Raw genomic sequence first — 19,815 nt, forward strand, 5'->3', positions numbered from 1 at the left:
CAAAAAAATACCTGTAAAGCCGCGTACACACGGGCGGACTGTATGGCCAACTTAGTCCGTCAGACAATCCGACGGACAGTCCGTCCTACTTTCGAATGAACGGACTTGACCACACACGGATGCACAAACAGTCCGTCGAAAGTTTGCGCGATGACGTGTACAGCACGTACGTCGGGACTAGAAATAGGAAGTCCAATACACAGCAATGCAACCTTTCGCCGTGTAAATCCTTTCTGAGCATGTGTCATACTTAGTCCGTCGAACTAGCCTACTCACGAGCGGATTGTCCGCTGAAACCAAAGTACAACGGACAATATTACGGAAATTCCGAAATACTTAGTCCGCCAGACTGCACGCTGAAAAAGTCCGCTGAAGCCCACACACGAGCGGACTGTCCGCTGAAATGTGTTTCGACTGACCAAGTTGGCCAGACAGTCCGCCCGTGTGTACGTGGCTTAAGAGTTCATGTGCAACCCTAAAAAAATGTTTGTTCCATTTTTCTATTCAAAAATCATTAGACAGATTCTCTAAATGCTATTGATAAGGACCTAAAGAACTTACTGCTACTTTGAAGAATGCTACACTATTTTAAACTCTGTTCTGTTCCAGTCTGGGGTTTCAGTGAGTGTCAAAGTTCAGAATTGTCAGATGCTGTGAATAATGTGCTTATGTTAAAACATGTATTGGCAGCTCCTATTGCTGTTTATGAAGGGTTAACTGCAACTGACCCCAGTGGCAATCAATCTCTGCTGTTAAGAGTGCCATAGTCACAGGTAGTTATTTATTGGTAGAGGAAAATGACACAGATGCCAACAACCTTTGTATTTTAAGAACTGGGACTTTTATCAGGGACCTTTACCCAATGGGTCATTTAACTCAAAATGGTCAATTTAACAGGGTTCCACAAAACTTCTAAATAGACAATTGATAATAAACTGGCCACATCATAATAAAGTGCACAGGAATGGAAAATTCCTAAGACAGCTCATACATCATTTTTTTTTTTTTTTCAACCATCAGGCCCGATTTCCCCATCCACACATTCAATGTTTATAGGAGAATCCTCCTGCTGTGTGATTGTGTTCTAATAGTGGAGAGCCTTCCCTACTGTCAGAATACAATGATCAGCGCTGCTAGCTATAGCTGGTGGCTCTAATCGTTTGGGCCAGGTTGGTTGTACAGTTAATTGGTAGATGGACTTCTGTACAGGGTGCCCAAACAATGTGGCCGGTCCCTGCTGAACTGGAATATGAATGGTTGACTTAAAGGCCTAATTTATCACTTTTACATTTTTAATTACATACTGAAGTTACTTATGCTTAGCAATTAGATTCAAACCTGAAAGTCCGAAAAAAAATCAGGTACGGTATTCGTTGTAGGAACTAAAGTGTCCACTTGCATTAAATGAATTGAAAGAGTAAAATTATCACATTTAAAAACAATCATGCATGCCACTGAATTGTAAAAACAAAAAAAAAAACTAAAAACTAAAAAGTCTCCAAATAAAATGGCACTTTACATTTACATGCGTCGGTATGGCAAAACTTTGTGGCACCACATGCAGTTTATCGTTACAATATAAAAAAAAGATTTGTACTGAATAATGAAACACTGCCATGCAAGGCACATAACCTCAGTACAGGCCACAGTACTTACAGTGAATTTGGCCTGCTCATTTTGATTACTTCCAGGTCAGGGTCACTGGAGTTGAGATTATTCATGTTGGACCGCTGAACACAGCTGGAGCCCACGGAACTGTTTGCATTGGACGAATTGACTGATTCTGCACTGGAATTTACACTGTTTCTTTTCTCATCTGGAAGAAAAAAAATGCAAAATGACCTTCAATAGTAAAAGGTTTGGCTACATTGCTTCTTATGCTTTTCTTTCCATACTGTGTGCAAGTCAATATTTGTTATATGATGTGTTCAACTTGCTAGATTTTCTAACAGTTACTGGCATTAATGTTGTTTTCAAACAAATCAAACATTATCAAACTGTAACAGAAGTACTTTTAACTAAATGAGCCATGACATTCATTGAACTACACACAAGGGAACAGTTAGATCTCCCCAGTCGCATTTTCTCACTTCACCTTCACTGTTCTCCATGTACTAGACCTATAAAAAGCAATGGATGTGGTAAATGATGCTTCAGGAGTTGCATGAGTCCATAAACTAGAGGGAAAAAAAATGATAGTAGGCATAAGGTGCAGGCACATGGAGGTGCCTGTATATAGCTGTAGCAGCTTCAATATCTTCCCACTGGACCATTCTTAATGGGCAAAGTTCTGACACTTCCTGTGTAGCATTGAAGCTTCATCATTCTCCCTAGCAACCTATGCTCCTATTGGTCAAGCACATTGATGGGCTGCCTCACTAACCTGAATGCGTGGGAGAGGGCGTACAAGATATGACACAACAAGGAACTGCCAAGAGCTTTGATGGTCCAGAATGGACTGGTATTCAGATGTGTACAAAAGACATGTGCAGGCGTCTGCACTTTATACCCGCTAGGAGCTTTTCTTTTTAATGTCACTATAAATTAAATTTACTTTTAATAACTTAAGTAGTCAGAACGTGAAGTTTAGAGCAGGGGTAGGCAACCTTAAAGAGAGGAGATCTACCTGAACAACATGGGAGAAGATCACTGGGCTACAACATGTGTACACCTCTGGCTACTGCAGCTAAAGGAGGTGCAGTTGGGGTGAGGGTGGTAAAAACATCTTGACTAGAGGATTTTACCACCCCAAACTGAAAATGAACCCTTACTGTTCTGGCCCCCTATAAGGCTACTTTCACACTGATGTGATGTGGCTTACCTGCAACACAGGTGCAGCACAATGCATTTGCAACTTTCCTGGGTTAACTGCGCTTTGCCATACACTTCTATTATATCCTGTAGGTGTGATTCACTTTCTGAAAGCGCACCAGAACTACTGCACTCAGAAAGTGCACCAAACCTGCAGGATATAATTGAAGTCTATGGCTAAACGTAGCAAACCCGCAGGAAAGCTGCATGCATATTGCACCAGTGGTGTGTGGGTAAACTACAGCAGATCAGTGTGAAAGCAGCCCTATACTATTATGCCCAGTGTATTGTTTCACGCTAACCTGAAGATCTCTTCTTTTCTGCTGCTGGAACCACTCTAGAGATGGCTAGACAGTATAAGAGATGGCGTGCAGTTGGTATCACTCCACATGGGACAAGAGCCAGCACTACAGAGGAGGCATTGAGGCTCTTGCTCTCTACTACAGCTCCTACTTTACAAGTAGTCCCCTGCATTGCATTCTGTTTGATGTTCTGGGATGGCGGATCACCAAGCCCAGACCTCAATCTACCAGTCACCAGGCTGAGAGCTACTGGTAGATCATAATCTAGGGGATGCTGACACTCTGGTGTAGAGCATAACTAATGGTTTACTGCCATTGAGGATAAGATGAACAATGCCTCAGCGGCATATACTTTGAGTTAGGCTACCCTTTTCATACAATACAGCTCTCAAAATCTATTGATATTTCATAAATCCTGCCATGATAAAATAACAGTTATACCAAGCGTCCACCCATAGGTATATGAGATGAACATTATGTTTGATATCTATCAAATTGTGATCTCATTTTAAATAATACATTGGTTGCCAGATTGTAAAACAAGGTTTTATGGAAATATTGATATAGTATAGAACTTTTGATTGACATTTACCTCTAGAGGTCTACTCACCGAAGTGTGTGGGTGAGGACATATAAGCTATGTCCCAACAAGGAACTGTCAGAGCTTTGATGGTCCAGAATGGACTGGTATTTATGTGTGGGAAAGCCATGTACAGGTGCCTGCACTTTATACCTACTAGTAGCTTTTCTTTTTAAGGTCACTATAAACTAATGTTTACTTTAATAACTTGAACAGTCAGAATTTGAGAAGGTTTAGAGCATAACTAATGGTTTACTGACATTGATGCTAAGATTGACACGCCCTCAGAGGCATACCCTTTGAGTTAGCCTTGTATTCGCCAGCACATTCTTGTGAGGCCAGAAGAAGGTTATGGAAAAGATCTTGGCAAGGTAGCATTGTTCAGACACTTAACTCTGTCTGTAAAGCTGGTAATTAGCACAATATAAACAAAACTTACAAGGGTACATGGGCAGACAGGATAATTTTAAATCCATAATCCATCAACAAGACAGTTTTGGATTACAGGGGTATAATTATTTCACAAATTACCGGTAAATAAAACAGCTTAACAGTCAAGAAACTATCAAAGATACACTTGTATTAGTAAGCATGCAATGGGGTCTAGTTATCAATGTTTTTACCCAGATTTGACACAACGATTGCTTTCACCCAAGATTCTATTAGAAAAATGTGTGAAGCTTGGGTGGCAGGTGTGTAATTCTTGGGTAAAAAATAGATCTTAGTATATTTTCAGGATAATCCTTGTGATAAAGTAAAACCTGCTGAAATGATTATTCCCTAAGCATGTACACTAATGCAAATATGAGCCAGTAGAGTACTCTTCTTTTTTTTTGTCTCCATCTTATTACACTACAACTGATGGTGGTGCACACACAGACACTGGCACTTTGAACCCAAAGTGTGCAGAAGATGGTGAGCACCCTTCATTGCTAATGGGGATAATAGGATCCTTAAAATATCAGGGAGTGGGATTTTATTTCTACCCATTTTAAACAATAAATTTTTATTCAAATTTTCAGTTTTACAGGGCAGAAAATATACAAACTGACTTTCGTGCATAAAAGTTTTACAATCCGCTTCAGAAGGAGACAATATAGACAGGTCCCATTGACAATTAAGTACAAAATTAACAAGAGAATGCGATATAGTACCACAACACATTTCTATTCAGACATTATCGCCATTAACTAGGACCGTAGTACCCTCCCACCGCAGGTGCCCCTTGCGGGATCTAACTGTACCCCCAAGGGAGAGCCCGGACAGATCCTTTGTTCAATCATGTGTTATGCAAAAATCAAACAATATGCACTTCCATTACTCAGAAGGTATAGCAGTTACTCAAAATGTAACAGTGCTGACTCCCCATGATATCTACTACACATCTTTTTTGTTTTAAACAATAAATTTTTTTTTTTTTGTTTCACAAATTTTATTGAGTGAACCAAAGCATAAAATTCAACATAGTAAGCAAACAAATACAGTCACATATTGTAAATGTGATAATAGTAGAGTACAGTTATAAAGGGAATTAGAAAAATAATATTCCTGTATATAGTACAACATATATATATGAACATATCAACAAAAATATTCCAACATAATACTGAAGGACAGTTGGTAATTTGGCTAACTGTACCCAGAGTAGGGGGGGAGGTATAGGGGTGGGGGAAGGGTGAGGGGTGTAAGGAGAGAATGGGAAGGAAAAAAAAAAAAAAAAAAAAGGAGAATGGGGGGAGGGGAAACAGTACCGTAAGAAAAGTACTTATGATTACAAAATGTATTTCAATTCTGTCTGAACTTAGCTCTTATAGAAGTAATTTTCTAATGGTTTACGATTGATTTGTATTCCTGAGTGTTTTTATATTCTATCCATTCATGCCAGGTTGCATAGAATTTAGTAATTTTTTCCTGAGATACACTTATAAGTTCTTCAATCTGCTCTATGTTGTTGATTCTCCGAAACCATTCTTTCTTCGTTGGAATGGCCTCGGAGCGCCAGTGGATGGGGATACAGTGATGAGCCGCGTTGACCATAAACATTGGCAATGATTTTAGATAAAATTTTTTGGGGATGTCATTCAAGTGAAGGAGGTATTGTGCCGCGTTAAAAATCAAGTGTTCTGAGGAGATTTTGTTGATTGTTTCATGAACCTCCAACCAGAAGGTCTGGATCGAGGGGCAGGACCACCACACATGGAGCATCGAGCCCTCTTCTCGTCTGCATCTCCAGCATTTTTCTGAGGATGTAGGGGAGAACTTGTGTATGATAGAGGGAGTCCTATACCATCTGGACAAGATTTTATAGCTACATTCCTGGGTGGCTACATTTAGAGACCCTTTGTGTGCGTAAATATATAGTTTTTCCCATTGTTTTTCGGATATTGAGATATCAAGATCTCTTTCCCAATGTTCACATGTTTTGATGGACAAATCGGGTGACCCTTCAAATAGTGAATTATAAATGATTGATATAATATGTCTATGTGGGTCTTTCTTCATACATAGGTCTTCAACAGTCGTTAGGGGTTTCGTCCAAAGATGCGTTGTCTGTCTGTTGGTCAGGAAATGTCTAATTTGAATATAGTTCCAGTGGGGTATTTGGAAGGGTGTTATAGTGTCATGGAGATCTTCTCTAGAGAGAATTTGCCCATTTTTGAAGAAATGTTTGGCGAGGATTTCTTTATGTGGCCAATTGAGTGAAAGAAAGTTTCTATCTAATCCTGGTGGGAAGTCAGGGTTATTTCTCAGAGGTGTGAGGGGGCTATACCAAGGGGTGGGTATTTTGGATTTGAATGTGTTGTGAAAAATTTCCAACGTGGGTCCAACTAGGGGGTGCATTTTGATGTGATTAGGGTGATGTTTAGGGTGGATCCACGGAAGTGACTTAATTGGGAAGGTGAACTGGGACTGCTCTAGCGTCACCCAATCCTTAACAGCTTGATGAATATTCCAGTCTACTATACGGGATAAGAGAGTTGCTTGGTGGTATTTCCTAAGGTCAGGGAGAGCTATACCACCCTTGTGTTTAGGGAGGTTTAGTCTGGCGAACTTTATTCTGGGGGTTTTGCCCCTCCATATAAACATGGAGCATGCTTTACGAAAAGCTGCAAAAAAGGATAGTGGCACTCTGATGGGGATAGTTTGCATGACATATAGGTATCTGGGTAAGATTGTCATTTTTATTAGCGAGGCCCTGCCAAACCATGAGATGTTTAGGGCGTTCCATCTTCTCAAATCATCTTGTGTTTCTTTTAGGATGGGAATATAGTTTAATTGGTATAGCATTTTTAAATCTGAGGGAATTTCGATGCCCAAATAAGTGATGCTCTTTTCAGCCCAGATAAATGGGTGGTTTTTCTTGCAGAGTTCTACTGAACTTGGCTGCAGGGTGATATTAAGAGCGTTAGATTTGGCATGGTTGATTTTCAGATTGGAAAGAAGATGGAAATGTTCCAGGTCTTTGAGATTAGGCAAGGATGTGTGAGGTTCCGATAGGAAGAGTAGCATATCATCAGCGAATGCTGCAACTTTGTAGGTGTTATTTTGAATTTCTATTCCCTTAATGTCATTATTTGTTCTAATTCTATTTAATAGTGGTTCTAGAGTGAGGACAAATAGGAGTGGGGAGAGTGGGCATCCTTGTCGAGTGCCATTTCGTAGATTGAAGGCGTTCGATAGGTGGTTGTTTACACGAACTCGTGCAGTCGGATTGGAATATAATACATTGATGTAGGATCGCATTTGTGGTAGTTTTCCTATATTGTTCAAAACAGCGTCTATGAAATCCCATGCCACCCTATCGAACGCCTTCTCTGCATCGAGGGAGAGAAAGAATCCTTGTTTTTGTTTTAAAGTTAACCAGTAACTAATGTTTAAGGCTTTGGTTGTGTTATCTCTTCCCTCTCTGCCAGGAATAAAGCCCACTTGGTCTAGGGTAATAAGGGATGTTAGTAAAGGTAGTATTCGGTTAGCTAAAATTTTCGCATAAAGTTTTACATCGACATTAATTAAGGAAATCGGCCTATAGTTTGTGACCTGGGTGATGTCCTTGCCTTCTTTGGGTATTACAGTTATATGGGCTTCTAGTAATTGCTTGGGGGGGTGTTTCTCGGAGTGTAGGGATTGAAAAGATTTCAAAAATTGAGGTTTTAGTATGTCAATGAAAGTCTTGTAGTATTGTAGGGGTAATCCATCAGGGCCTGGGGCTTTTCCTATTTTCATCTCTTTTATGGCTTTATCTAGTTCCGCGCCAGAGATCGGTTCTTCAAGTTTCTGGGCAGTAGCGTTTGAGATTCGGGGTGGACTGTATTTACTTAGAAATTCTTGGATAAGGTTGGCTCTTAGGTCTGAATTTAGCGGACTCTTGGGATTGGAAGGGATGTTATAAAGAGATTGGTAATATAATTCAAATTGTTTTGCAATCTCCACATTCGAGGATTGTAATTTGCCTTGTTTGTCCATTATTTGGTGAATTGTTGCTAAGATTTTTTTGTTTTGTACTGCTTTAGCGAGCAGTCTCCCACTTTTGTTTCCTTGCTCATAGTATATTTTGTGTCTTAAGATATATTGCCTTTTGGTTTTGATATTTAGTTAATCTGCGAGTAGTTTCCTCGCGTTTGTTAACTCCTCAAATGTTGAGATTGCAATAGTTCTTTTATGTGTTGTTTCAAGATTATGGATACGCGCTATCAATAAGTTTATCCTGGACTGTTTTTCTTTCTTTATTTTGGCTAGTTTTCTTATAAATTCTCCTCTGATAACACATTTGTGTGCCTCCCACTGTGTGATTGATGAGGTTTCTCCGTTATCATTATGTGCAAAGTAGTCTTTTAGTGTTTCATTAAACTCTGAAATATCTTTGGGATCTTTCAATAAGGAGGTGTTTAGTCTCCATGTTTTTGTGCTAGTGTTTTTCTCAGGGAATGTTAAAGTCATGGTGATAGGGTGATGGTCTGAAATGGTCATTGGTTCGATGGTACTGTTGGTCAGGAGGGATAGGTCTGGTTGTGTTATGAAGAAATAATCTATTCTTGAATATTTTTGATGAACACTGGAAAAGAATGTGAAGTCCTTGGTTTGGGGATAGAGGGTTCTCCAAGAATCATGTAGCATAAGGTTTTGTAGCTGTATTTTAATTTGTTTTAATGCTCTATATGGAAGGCTCGATGCTCCACTCGAGGTGTCTATTGCGGGGTTTAGCAGAATATTAAAGTCTCCCCCTAGGATGAGAATACCAGACGCGAAAGTCGTTAGTAGGTCTTTGATTTTACGGAAAAAGGCTACCTGTTTAGAGTTTGGAGCATATATATTTGCAATAGTGATGGGGTGATGGCCAAGTTTACCTTTTAAAAATATAAATCTGCCTCCAGGGTCAGACATAGAGTCTTGGAGTTGGAATGATGTCTGTTTGGAGATCAAAATTGAGACCCCTTTTGTTTTCCCTTCGGGATTTGTGGCATGGTAGGCAAATGGGAAGCGTTTGTCTTGTAATTTCGGGAATTTTTCGGATTTGAAATGTGTTTCTTGGATACATATGATATTTGCTTTGTGTTTGTGGAATTCGTTGAGTAATTTGGTCCTTTTTTCAGGTATGTTAAGTCCTTTGGCATTAAGTGAGAGGAGTTTGATCATTAGTGGAGTGGTATTCTGTTTGCTATTAGTCATCTTAGAGTTTAACTGTATACCTCTAGATGAAAGGGTAAGTTTCTGAGAAACCAAGGATAATAATAATAAAAAAAAAAAAAAAAAAAAAAAAAAAAAAAAGAAAACCGGGGGGGGGGGGGGGGGGTATAGAGGGTAATAGGGGTGAAGGGGAGGGATGTGTGAAGGGGGTTAGACCGGGGGTAGAGATAGACCTGCTAGTCTACCCTATTGGGTATCCGGTTTGTTCAAAGAGCAAAGGAGGTTGCCCTTTGTGTGAGAACGGGGACTACTCAGGGCTCAATGGATGCTTGTGATTGCTAAGTGATTAGCAGTATACTAAAAAGAAAGAAGTTTTCCCTCTTCTCTCTTGATAGTTTCTTCCTTTCTTTATTCTTTGTGAGATTTCTCCTCTTGCTATGGAATTACTTCCTGCACTCGGGAGAAGACAATTGAGATAGTGTTTAATTGGATTAGGGCATTTTCTTGATAGATTGGGCCAGGGGAGGGGTTGGTATCAGACCTTTTATCTATTAGGAGGTTTCAAGGGTGAGTTATAGCAATTTAGCCCTTAATGTATAAATGAAGAGCCACGACAGGGCAGAAACAATAAGGGTGTACCAAGATTAATAGCTTGAAAGAGACAATAGAGCATTTCAAGTGTCTACAGAAATCTGGTGGAGCGGTTGATTAGTTTATGGTGAAAGCCATTTTGTCTAATCTATGAGAGGTTTGTGTCAGGTGTACCTTATACTAAGAGCAGTATAACAACAATATGTCTCTCCCAGTGAAGTATAGGGGGGTGAAAGATTGGTTACAATCTGACGACTAGAATATATACCGTCGACCTTCCGAGGGGGAGGAGGTCTCCCTCGGTCTTATTGCCATAAAGAACAACTCTATAGAAATTCTGAACTTTAAACATTTTTAACCCGCATCAACAATGCCTGTATCTTGAACATCTTATATTCTTTTCTATTATCGAGATAAACATCCCAGCGGTATTGAGCACACACACATACGAACTTTCAATATCATGTTGAGACATAACTAGTAGGCTGTGTTCTGATCAATAAGTACGTTAACTTTAGAATGCAAGAAAAAATGGCATTTTGTGTTCTTGACCCCAAATTGTAATTACGGTCGAAGCGACAACAAGACTATCTGTAAAAGCATTGAAATAACTTGAAGCATTTTAAATTCTAACTTTTTACCCCTCCCCACTCTATTCTCCCCCCCCCCCCCCCTTGGTATTCCACCATATCATTGAAGAATGATTAAGTAATCTACAGTTTGGTTGAGCAGGGATGTTTAGTGACTATGTTACAGTAAAGAAGATGCTCATTACTGTAGTGATTCAGAATGTCAGCTCTGGGGTGAGTGAGGGGTGCCAATAGGCTAACTTTATGAGATTATCTATTCCTAAATCATATCTGAATGGATCAGAGCAGGCATGCATGGAAGAAATGTGTCCCTCTTACTCATTCGCGACCTATCACCTGCCCTTCGTTTCTCTCACAAAGTCTCTTACCAAGATTTCCTTGAAGTGTCCTTTACAGGAGGGAGGGAGTTATGAGACAAAATGGAAAGGGGAAAAAGGTGGTGAGAAAAAAAAGAAAAGGGGGGGGGGGGGGTGAGAACAGAGCGGAGCAGAAAAGAAAGCAGAAAAGGATATCAGGAGCGTAGAATAGGCAAAGTCACATTATATGAGAACTTCTAGAGGTTTGACTTAACGTGGAAGGTATGAAGTCAAGTGTCCATTTGCTCTCGGTGGTCACGGTGATCTATGCGGTCTCTGCGTCTGGGTGGGGAGATTCCAGGACTTCTTTGGAGAGCAATTCTTCTGTTGTAGTGCGGAGACGGTGATCTGCGGCGACGGTCTCTATTTCTTTGGGTTATTGGAGTGAGGTTGTTGGAGATCGCTATCCACGATTCACTTGGTGTGAAGGAGCTGTACCAGTCCGGTACCTCAATTCTGGGGAGATCCAAAGCTTTGGCAAATGACTGAAGATCATCTGGTGTGCGCAGTAGCGCTGTGTGGCCCCGCCACGTGGCAGATAGGCAAAAGGGAAACTTCCACCTGTATGGAATGCCTCTGGTGCGCAGCTGTTCTGTGATCGGGCGTAAGGCTTTACGTTGCTGTAGCGTGATATTTGATAGGTCTTGGTACAGTTTTATTTCATTTCCATTAAAGATGATTCTGCCTTTTTCTCTCGCTTTTTTAAGAATCGCTTCCTTCAGAGGGAAATTGACCAGGCAGCAAATTATGTCTCTAGGTGGATCATCATCTCTACCTCTGGGCCGCAGAGCTCTGTGGATCCTTTCAAATTCAATAGGGGAGTCAGGAGGTCTGTCCAGAATGTCATTAAACAGTGCAGCAGCAGTTTGCTCTACTGGGTTTTGGTCAGTCATTTCTGGGACACCTCTGATTCTAATATTATGTCTCCTCCCCCGATTGTCCAAATCTTCAATGCGGCGGTGCATATCTATAATATGATTTAAATGAATGTCAGCGTTTTTTTGTACTTGCCTTATTGCTTCTGCATGATGGGCTGAGGCTTGCTCCATTGCTCCAGTTCTAGCTGCTATGCCTTGAATGTCAGCTCTTATTTCGTTGATTGCAGCGGAAAAGGAGGCTTTTATATCCATAGACATTGCTTGTAGGTTGGCCTGAAGGTCTGCTAGGCTGAACGGTTGGGGCTGAGGGGATTCTTGCCTCTGTGGACCGTTCGCTCCGTTCGCGGCGTCCGCGAGGGCCGTGGAGCCGCCGGGCGGCATGGACGTCTTAGGCGAGGCCGCGGCTTTGAGGCCTTCCCCGTGCGGAACATCGCCGGGATGCTAATTGCCGGCTGCTGTTGATGCTCCATCGGTGCCAGATACGATGGGGAGCTCCGATCTGCTGATCCCTGGTGTGGATGCCTTTTAATTAGCCCTGATTTAGATGGATTAGACTCCCGAGTGCTGGAGCTCAGGGATTAGGCATCCATCTTCGTCCGGAGTTAGGCCACGCCCCCCAATAAATTTTTATTCAAATTTTCAGTTTTACATATTTCTACCCATTTTAAAGCACACACAACACTTACAAGCAAAATAATTTGCAAAATAGATGTAGCACTAGTGAAAATATTAGTCAATTTATCAAGTGAAAGGAAACTAAAGTAGAGTCCCATTGAGATTCAAGTCCATAAATAACAAGGAGGTAACATCCATATGTGTGGTTAAAGACTATAAGCTACAGAGGAGGAAATCGTGAAAAATCCTGGACGCACTTTATTTGAAGGATTTTTCACAATTTCCTCCTGTGTAGCTCATCAACTCTAACCACATGGATGGGTGTTACCTCCTTGTTATTTATGGACTTGAATCTCAACGGGACTCTGCTTTAGTTTTCTTTCACTTTATAAACTGACTAATATTTTCACTAGTGCTGCATCTATTTTGCATATTTTATTTGTCTGAGTTTTGGTATTAGACTTTAAGGTGCTGGCAGCAGTGCATATTTATTTGTTGTATATATTTTATTTGTTTGAGTTTTGGTATTAGACTTTAAGGTGCTGGCAGCTGTGTATATTTATTCATACATAATCTTTTCTTATTTTGTTGTCCTTCGGGCTTCTTTTTTCTACAATACTTACAAGCGAGCAAGGATAAAACACAATTGAAATGTGATTTTAGTATGTATTCTTTATTATAAAAAAAGAAAAACAGATTGGAGACATTTTGGCTTTTTGAGAGAATGTTATTTAGAGTCAATGTCAAGGATGCTTTTAAAATATCATTGGCCACAATACAGTGCCATTAGCACTCTTCTACTTAAATATCACTTCTAGCAATCATACTGACATAACTTGCTGGTTTTGAGGTCAAGGCTGTTGGCCGACATATCTGTTATTACACATCACATTACACAGTATATTTATGTTGCAAAAATGGCAGTTATTTTCCCTGTTTCTGTCAAAACCAACAAGTCTAAAGCACATCTACTTTCTCCCTCAGAGACTGATATTAAACACCGTTTTTTCTATTGCTGCATTCCTTGTATGCGAGGTAAGATTCCTAAATGAGACCCATGTATAGGCTGCATACTGTTTTTCTGAAGTATTAAATCCAAAAGCAAACATTTAATATAATGCAGTTTACAAATTGTTAGATGTGATGGCTGTATTCATTTTCTTTTTTTAGGTTGTCTTCTATTTTCATCTGGTAATCCAGTCAGTAAGTCTGTTGTGTTCAGCCCATTGAATATAACTGAAGTCGGATCACCGCCCTAACTGATCCGATTTTGGCATGCGACTTGTGGTTTGATGATCTTAAAGGGGAACTCCACACAAAAAAAACCCAAACAAAAAAAAACAGCATGGGTTCCCCCTCCATGAGCATACCAGGCCCTTTGGTCTGATATCGATTTTAAGGGGAACCCCCACGCCAAAAAAACAGCATGGAGTTCGCTCCAAAATTCATACCACACCCTTATCCGAGCACACAGCTCGGCAGGTCAAGAATGGTCAAGAATACCAGGCCACATGCCCTCAACATGGGCGGTTGGGTGCTTTGGAGCCAGGGGTGCCCCCCCACCCCAAAGCACCTTTTCCACCTTGTCTTCCCGACAACCCTGGCCACTGGTTGCCAGGGTTGGTTGCTTATCGGAATCAGGAAGCCCCCTTTAACAAGGGGGCCCCCAGATTTCCGACCCCTCACCCTATGTGATAAGTATGGGGTACACTGTACCCCATACTCAATCACATAGGGTGAATGAGTATGGGGTACATTATACTCCTAACCACCTAAAAAAAAAGTGTAAAAAATAAAACACATTACACAGCTTTTTAAAGTAATTTATTAAAGGTAGCTCCGTTGTCTCTTCCGATCTCTTCTCCCCTCTCAGCTGATGTTTTCTGTATCTGCCGGTTCTTCTCCACTCTCCAGGTCTTCTCCGCACACTCTCCAGTTCTTCTTCCCCTGTCCGCTGTCTTCTGCCTCTGCCAGGTCTTCTCCGCTGTCTTTTCGCTCTTTTGCTGGGTCTTCTCACCTGTCTTATGCCTCTCTCAATGCCTCTCTCCTGCTCTAATGCTAGGTGCGTGCTGTGCCCTTACTTATATTGGCATGGGGCAGGGTCACCAGGTGATGTCATCCGGAGGCCCGACCCTTATGTCACTGCCCAAGGCATGATGGGACAGTCATAAGGGGTGGGCCTCTGGTGACCTCATCCCATGCCAATATAAATAGCGGCACACCACACATCCAGCATTAGAGCGGGAGAGAGCATCGAGTAAACATCAGATTTAGAACAGAGGTAGAAGACAAGCGAGAAGACCCAGCAAAAGAGCGAGAAGACAGCAGAGAAGATCCAGCAGAGGAAGAACAGAGGGAGAGGAACTGTAGAGAGAGCGGAGAAGACCTGGAGAGGGGAGAAGAACCGGCAGAGGCAGAAGACATCAGAGGAGGAGGCAGAAGAACCCGAGAGGGGAGAAGTCAGAAGAGACGTCGGAGCTGCCATAATACATTACTTTAAAAACCTGTGTACTATGTTTTGTTTTTTACACTTTTTTTAGGTGAATGGGTAGGGGTACAATGTACTCCATACTCATTCACATAGGGTGGGGGGCCAGGATCTGGGAGCCCCTTGTTAAAGGGGGCTACAAGATTTTGATAAACCCCCCACCCGCAGACCTCGACAACCAATGGCCAGGGTTGTTGGGAAGAGGCCTTTGTCCTCATTAACATGGGAACAAGGTGCTTTGGGGTGGGGGGCCTGCAGAGCCCCCCTGCCCCAAACCACCCACCCCCCATGTTGAGGGCATGCGGCCAGGTATGGTTCAGGAGGGGGGATCTCACTTGTCCTATCCCCTTTCCTGACCTGCCAGGCTGTGGTGCTTGGGTAAGGGTCTGGTATGGATTTCAGAGGGGACCACCATGCTGTTTTATTGGCGTGGGGGGTTCCCCTTAAAATCCATACCAGAACAAAGGGCCTGGAATGCTCCTTGAAGGAGAACCCATGCCTTTTTTTTACATTGTGCGTGGAGTTCCCCCTAAACATTCATACCAGATGCAGTGTCTGGTATCGTCGGGGATTGTGCATGTTGGACTTCAAGTTGCAGGGCAAAGTCGGATCCACATGCTAAGACTGTTGTGTCGTACCAGTGTGACCCCAGCCTAAAGTCCACTGTCAGCTTATGTCACAGAGCCGGTCCAGGCTGGGGAAAGATTACGTCCATATGGTCGTGATCCACCCAGGAGCCTAGATCGGCACCTGGCTCAACCTCTCAGCTGCGCCACTTGGAGACTGTTAAAAAGCACCATGGTTTAGGTGATTTGTTGGCCATAAAGGCATTTCTAACTATACCCAAAGGACAGGTGCAACTTTGGTTTAATAATGAATATTAAAATGAGCCTAGCACACTTCCAAAAGCGAAACCATTTTATGCTGGAGGTATTTGAGACTTCCAGGTATGTCAAATATTTTGCTTTCCCTCAACACACACTGTGGTTCCTCCAACCAGCTTGTACATCTTTGTAGTAAAGGACGTGCTGGCAGGAAGAAACACAGTGTGTGTTGGGGAAAGAGGTATTCAAATACCCGGAAGGGTGGAATACCTGCTGCAACTTAAGGCCAGCAACGTGAGAGCATCTGAAGACGTGAACTGTAAAAAAAAAAAAAAAAAAAAAAAAAAAAAAAAAAGTATAAATGTTCTTCTTTTAAAAGCTCAGATAGAACATCCTATGTACTCGTTCTTAAACAGGACCTTTGATGGTCAGATGGTGATAATGTAATATCCCCCATTTTGGTTCATTTTTGTAACAGGGTTAAAACAATATTAAACCCTTGATTTGCGATTGGGAGCTTTGCGATCATGTGACCACTGTGACAGGCAATCACGGCGCTCACATGACTGAAATGCCCACCTCCTTTTTCTGGAGTCTGAAACCTCTTATAGGGTGGGGAGCTGCTGGTTCTAAGGGGTTAAAGTGATTGTGAACCCCTGAGTATACCCAGTGAAATGTCTGGCCTCAGGTGATACACAGAAATTAAACAAAATCTCCCATATAAGTTGTACCTGCTTATCTGCAGATATTTGTCTTGTGGGGCCTTGAAAAACTTAGGGATAAAGAGGATTTTTCACAGAACAACAAAGCAGAGGTCAGAGAACTGAAGTTACACAGCTGAAGAACACAGTGAGCCGACTGGAGGTAAGGGGCACACCACCTCAACACAGCACACAAAAATAATACAGAGCCGACGATCTAATGTGGCAGTACATATGGCTAAACAATAACCTAAAGACAAATGAGGACATTGTAAGATAAAAACCTTCCTATTTTGTTTTTCCTCCTATAATTTAGAACAATAGTGTGCAAAAATATTAATACACAAAAAGCCTAAACTGAAAAACACCCACACCTATCCCTCACATATTTTACAGAATAGTATATAAAACATGTTAAAAATATTTTTTAAAAAACAACGCAAAGTAAGATAAACTCATCTATCGGAAATAAATAAATTGAGACCAAATTCCACATTTAAGTTGGGACCAAGACTCAAGACTTATATATCCAATAGGACTCCTTACGGCTGGGCTGCCTAATGTAATTCTCCCCCGGAGAATAGTAGAGAAGACATAAGAAAACCAGGAGAGGGGAGAAGAGCCCGCAGAGGCAGAAGACATCAGAGGAGGAGGCAGAAGAACCAGAGAGGGGAGAAAAAGTCAGAAGAGATGCCGGAGCTACCATAAATAAACTCATCTATCGGAAATAAAGCAACCAAGATCGAATTACACATTTAAGCCTGTAGGGACCAAGACTCTAGTCTCATATATCCAATAGGACTCCTTACAACTGAGCTGCCTAATAATCCAGTGGTTATTAACTTTTTCAATGCTCCAAAATGGTAGGTTATAGGATTTAGCACCCCTTTTGATATTGTTCACATGATCTCCAAGTCTTATATGGAGAGATCTGGAAGTTCTCCCCACATATCAAAAGCTGCACCCACATTCCAACATATATATACTACTCCTTTAGTAATACAGGTAGTAAAGTCCTTTATTTTAAACACCCTATTTTAATGTTTGATTGTATATGAACTATTGGTTTGTGCTGCATGCTCGTGCTGTTAATGTTTTATACAAGTAGTATATATTGTAACATTTGAATGCCTTCTAACACCAGATACCTTGGTGTACGATTGTGGAGGTGTGGTAATTGACACCAGCAGTAAAACAAGAGAAAATCTCATTATGTATAAATTTTTCTAAGAAGTGTAATTACATATCATTACCAAAAAATATATAGAATTTTCCGTTGAAGAGCTGTATCTGTTAGAGGCCTTGGGCAGGTGGTGTATGGATAGAGCCCCCAGCGATGCAATTTCAGCACTGGGTAGTAAGGTAACTCACTATAATTACTACACTGCCAAGGTGACAGGAGTAGAGGGGACAGCAACAAGTCTATAAGACTGTACACACTGCACTTTTGACAGTGTAGTTGCACTTTTGAAAGTGCAGTTGCTCCAGAGCTTAGTAAATGAGGTAAAACTTCACTTTACAAAGAACAACCAATCACATGCAAGGAAAATAGAATAAAAAAAACAGCATTTTTGCTTGCACATGATTGGATGATGGACGTCAGCAGAGCTCTCCCTCATTTCTTAAGCCCTGGAGAAACTGCACTTTCAACAGTGCACAGTCTATTTGTCTAGTAAATTAGTAAATCTACCCCATTGAGTTAAGTTGAGTAGAGTTTAGTTCCTAATAATCCTTTTGTCTGTTTGCATCTAAAAATCTGTAAATTTGGAAACAGGACAGTTGAGAGCAGGCTATGCAGAGGCTCCTGGCAGAATGTACTATACTGTATATAAGGCATACTCTAATTTAGCATATAATTAGTACTGTGAACTAGTGACAGGTGACTGCTCTCTAACCTCTATTAAGTCATATACCAAAAAACAAGGGTCCCAAAAGAAAGTGACCCAGAAAATGACGCTCACTGAGAAGCAAAACACCAAAATCTCTAATCAATTCTCCTTTATTGAAAAATAATAAATATTAAATTTAATTCAATTTACACAGTACAAAATATCTCTAAAGCACGCTTTAGGGCAGGATCAATCAAGGACCACTATCAAGATACCTAACATGTAAACTGTTGCCGACTGAGTAAATTTGTTCAATCAGAACAGGCACAGACAAGGAGCATAAACACACACATACACAGTGCATACACAAAACATAAAAAAAAAAAACACACGTCCGGACACTGACAAAATTGGTGCCAATCCAACGCTGGTGCTAATAAATATGCACCAGCTAGTGCTAAATAGCAAAGTGGGGTCAACACCTATTTCCCCCCGGGGTTCGAGCCAGCTAAAGATGCAGTGCCACAGACTAGATGACACCACCATCTGGAATCCAAAAGTTGGAGTCACTGGGATCACCAAAGATCAACAGCAGTACATTATTTATATAGGAACAAACATCCAGATAGTGCAGTGATCCAATAAAGACATAGGATGCATAAAGTGCAGTAATCCAGTAGAGGCAAAGGATGTGTGTAATGTCAGCAGTAAAAAAAGTCAGCACAGAAGCTTTTCAAAAATATGGTTTCTCATTTAACATCCGGCAGTTTGACGATAGTAAAACTTCTTACTGATCATCCCACATGTACAGCCTCTGTAATAGATGGTATATAAACCAGTAATGCTTATGGACTCCAATGTTGATGGATGGAGTAGAGTGTACTTGCAGAGCCAGGACCTCATTCATACTATCCAACCAGTCCGGTGTATAGTCACCCACAGTATACTGCGTCAGTCTATTGTACCTCAGTGGGCTGTGGCTATGCACACGCTGGTTTCACTATTAGCCAGGACCTAAACGGTCATCTTCCTGTGCGTTATCCGCAAGCCCCCCAGCCTGATCGGGGATCCTCGCCGCAGCGTGGAGTCCGACCGGAAGTGACGTCATGTATATAAGGCAGCATTACCCAGTGCACTCTCTCTTGATTGGTGGCATGTACAGCAGACGAGAAACTCGGAATAAAAAAATGAAACAGTGTTCTACCTCTAATAGCACATTTAGAAAAAAAGCTAATCAGCATGCACTGATCGTCAAAAGAAAGAATGTATCTGTTTTAAGATGGGAAGAAAAGCCATGTGCTGCTATTAAGTGTTTTATTCAGTCACCCAACATAATAAAAATTGGCAACCAATGAAGTGGTTTGCTTTATCACTCAATTACCAACGCAATACACAACCAACTAAAACGTCACAGGTAGTCAACAACATTGTGTGCTGTACATGTCTCACTATCCTAAATCCCCCCCCCCCTCCCCCCAGTCAATTCAATTTTTTTTTTTTTATCTTTCTTTCTACATGTATGAGTGATGAGCCTGTCATGCTCACTCCGTGATAAATTGGAACTTAGGAACTAGAAATGATGAAACTGCTGTAAGTAAACAATCTTCATAGCCCCTGATCATATG

At 41.2% G+C, this 19,815-nt stretch overlaps 1 protein-coding gene across 4 annotated transcripts in view; it reads right to left on the reverse strand.

The window, feature by feature from the left end:
• ARHGAP26 (Rho GTPase activating protein 26) overlaps window positions 1-19,815 on the reverse strand; it is a 724,944-nt gene that overhangs the window by 176,008 nt on the left and 529,121 nt on the right. For all 4 annotated transcript variants that reach the window (XM_077473114.1, XM_077473113.1, XM_077473112.1 and 1 more), the window contains one exon: window positions 1,657-1,816. In XM_077473114.1, coding sequence (XP_077329240.1) covers window positions 1,657-1,816 — 160 coding nt within the window. The remainder of the gene's footprint in view (window positions 1-1,656; window positions 1,817-19,815) is intronic.

The sequence above is a fragment of the Lithobates pipiens genome, unplaced genomic scaffold (assembly GCF_037356315.1).
Source record: "Lithobates pipiens isolate NorthernLeopardFrog02 unplaced genomic scaffold, aLitPip1_a1.2 Scaffold_8, whole genome shotgun sequence".
NCBI lineage: Eukaryota > Metazoa > Chordata > Amphibia > Anura > Ranidae > Lithobates > Lithobates pipiens.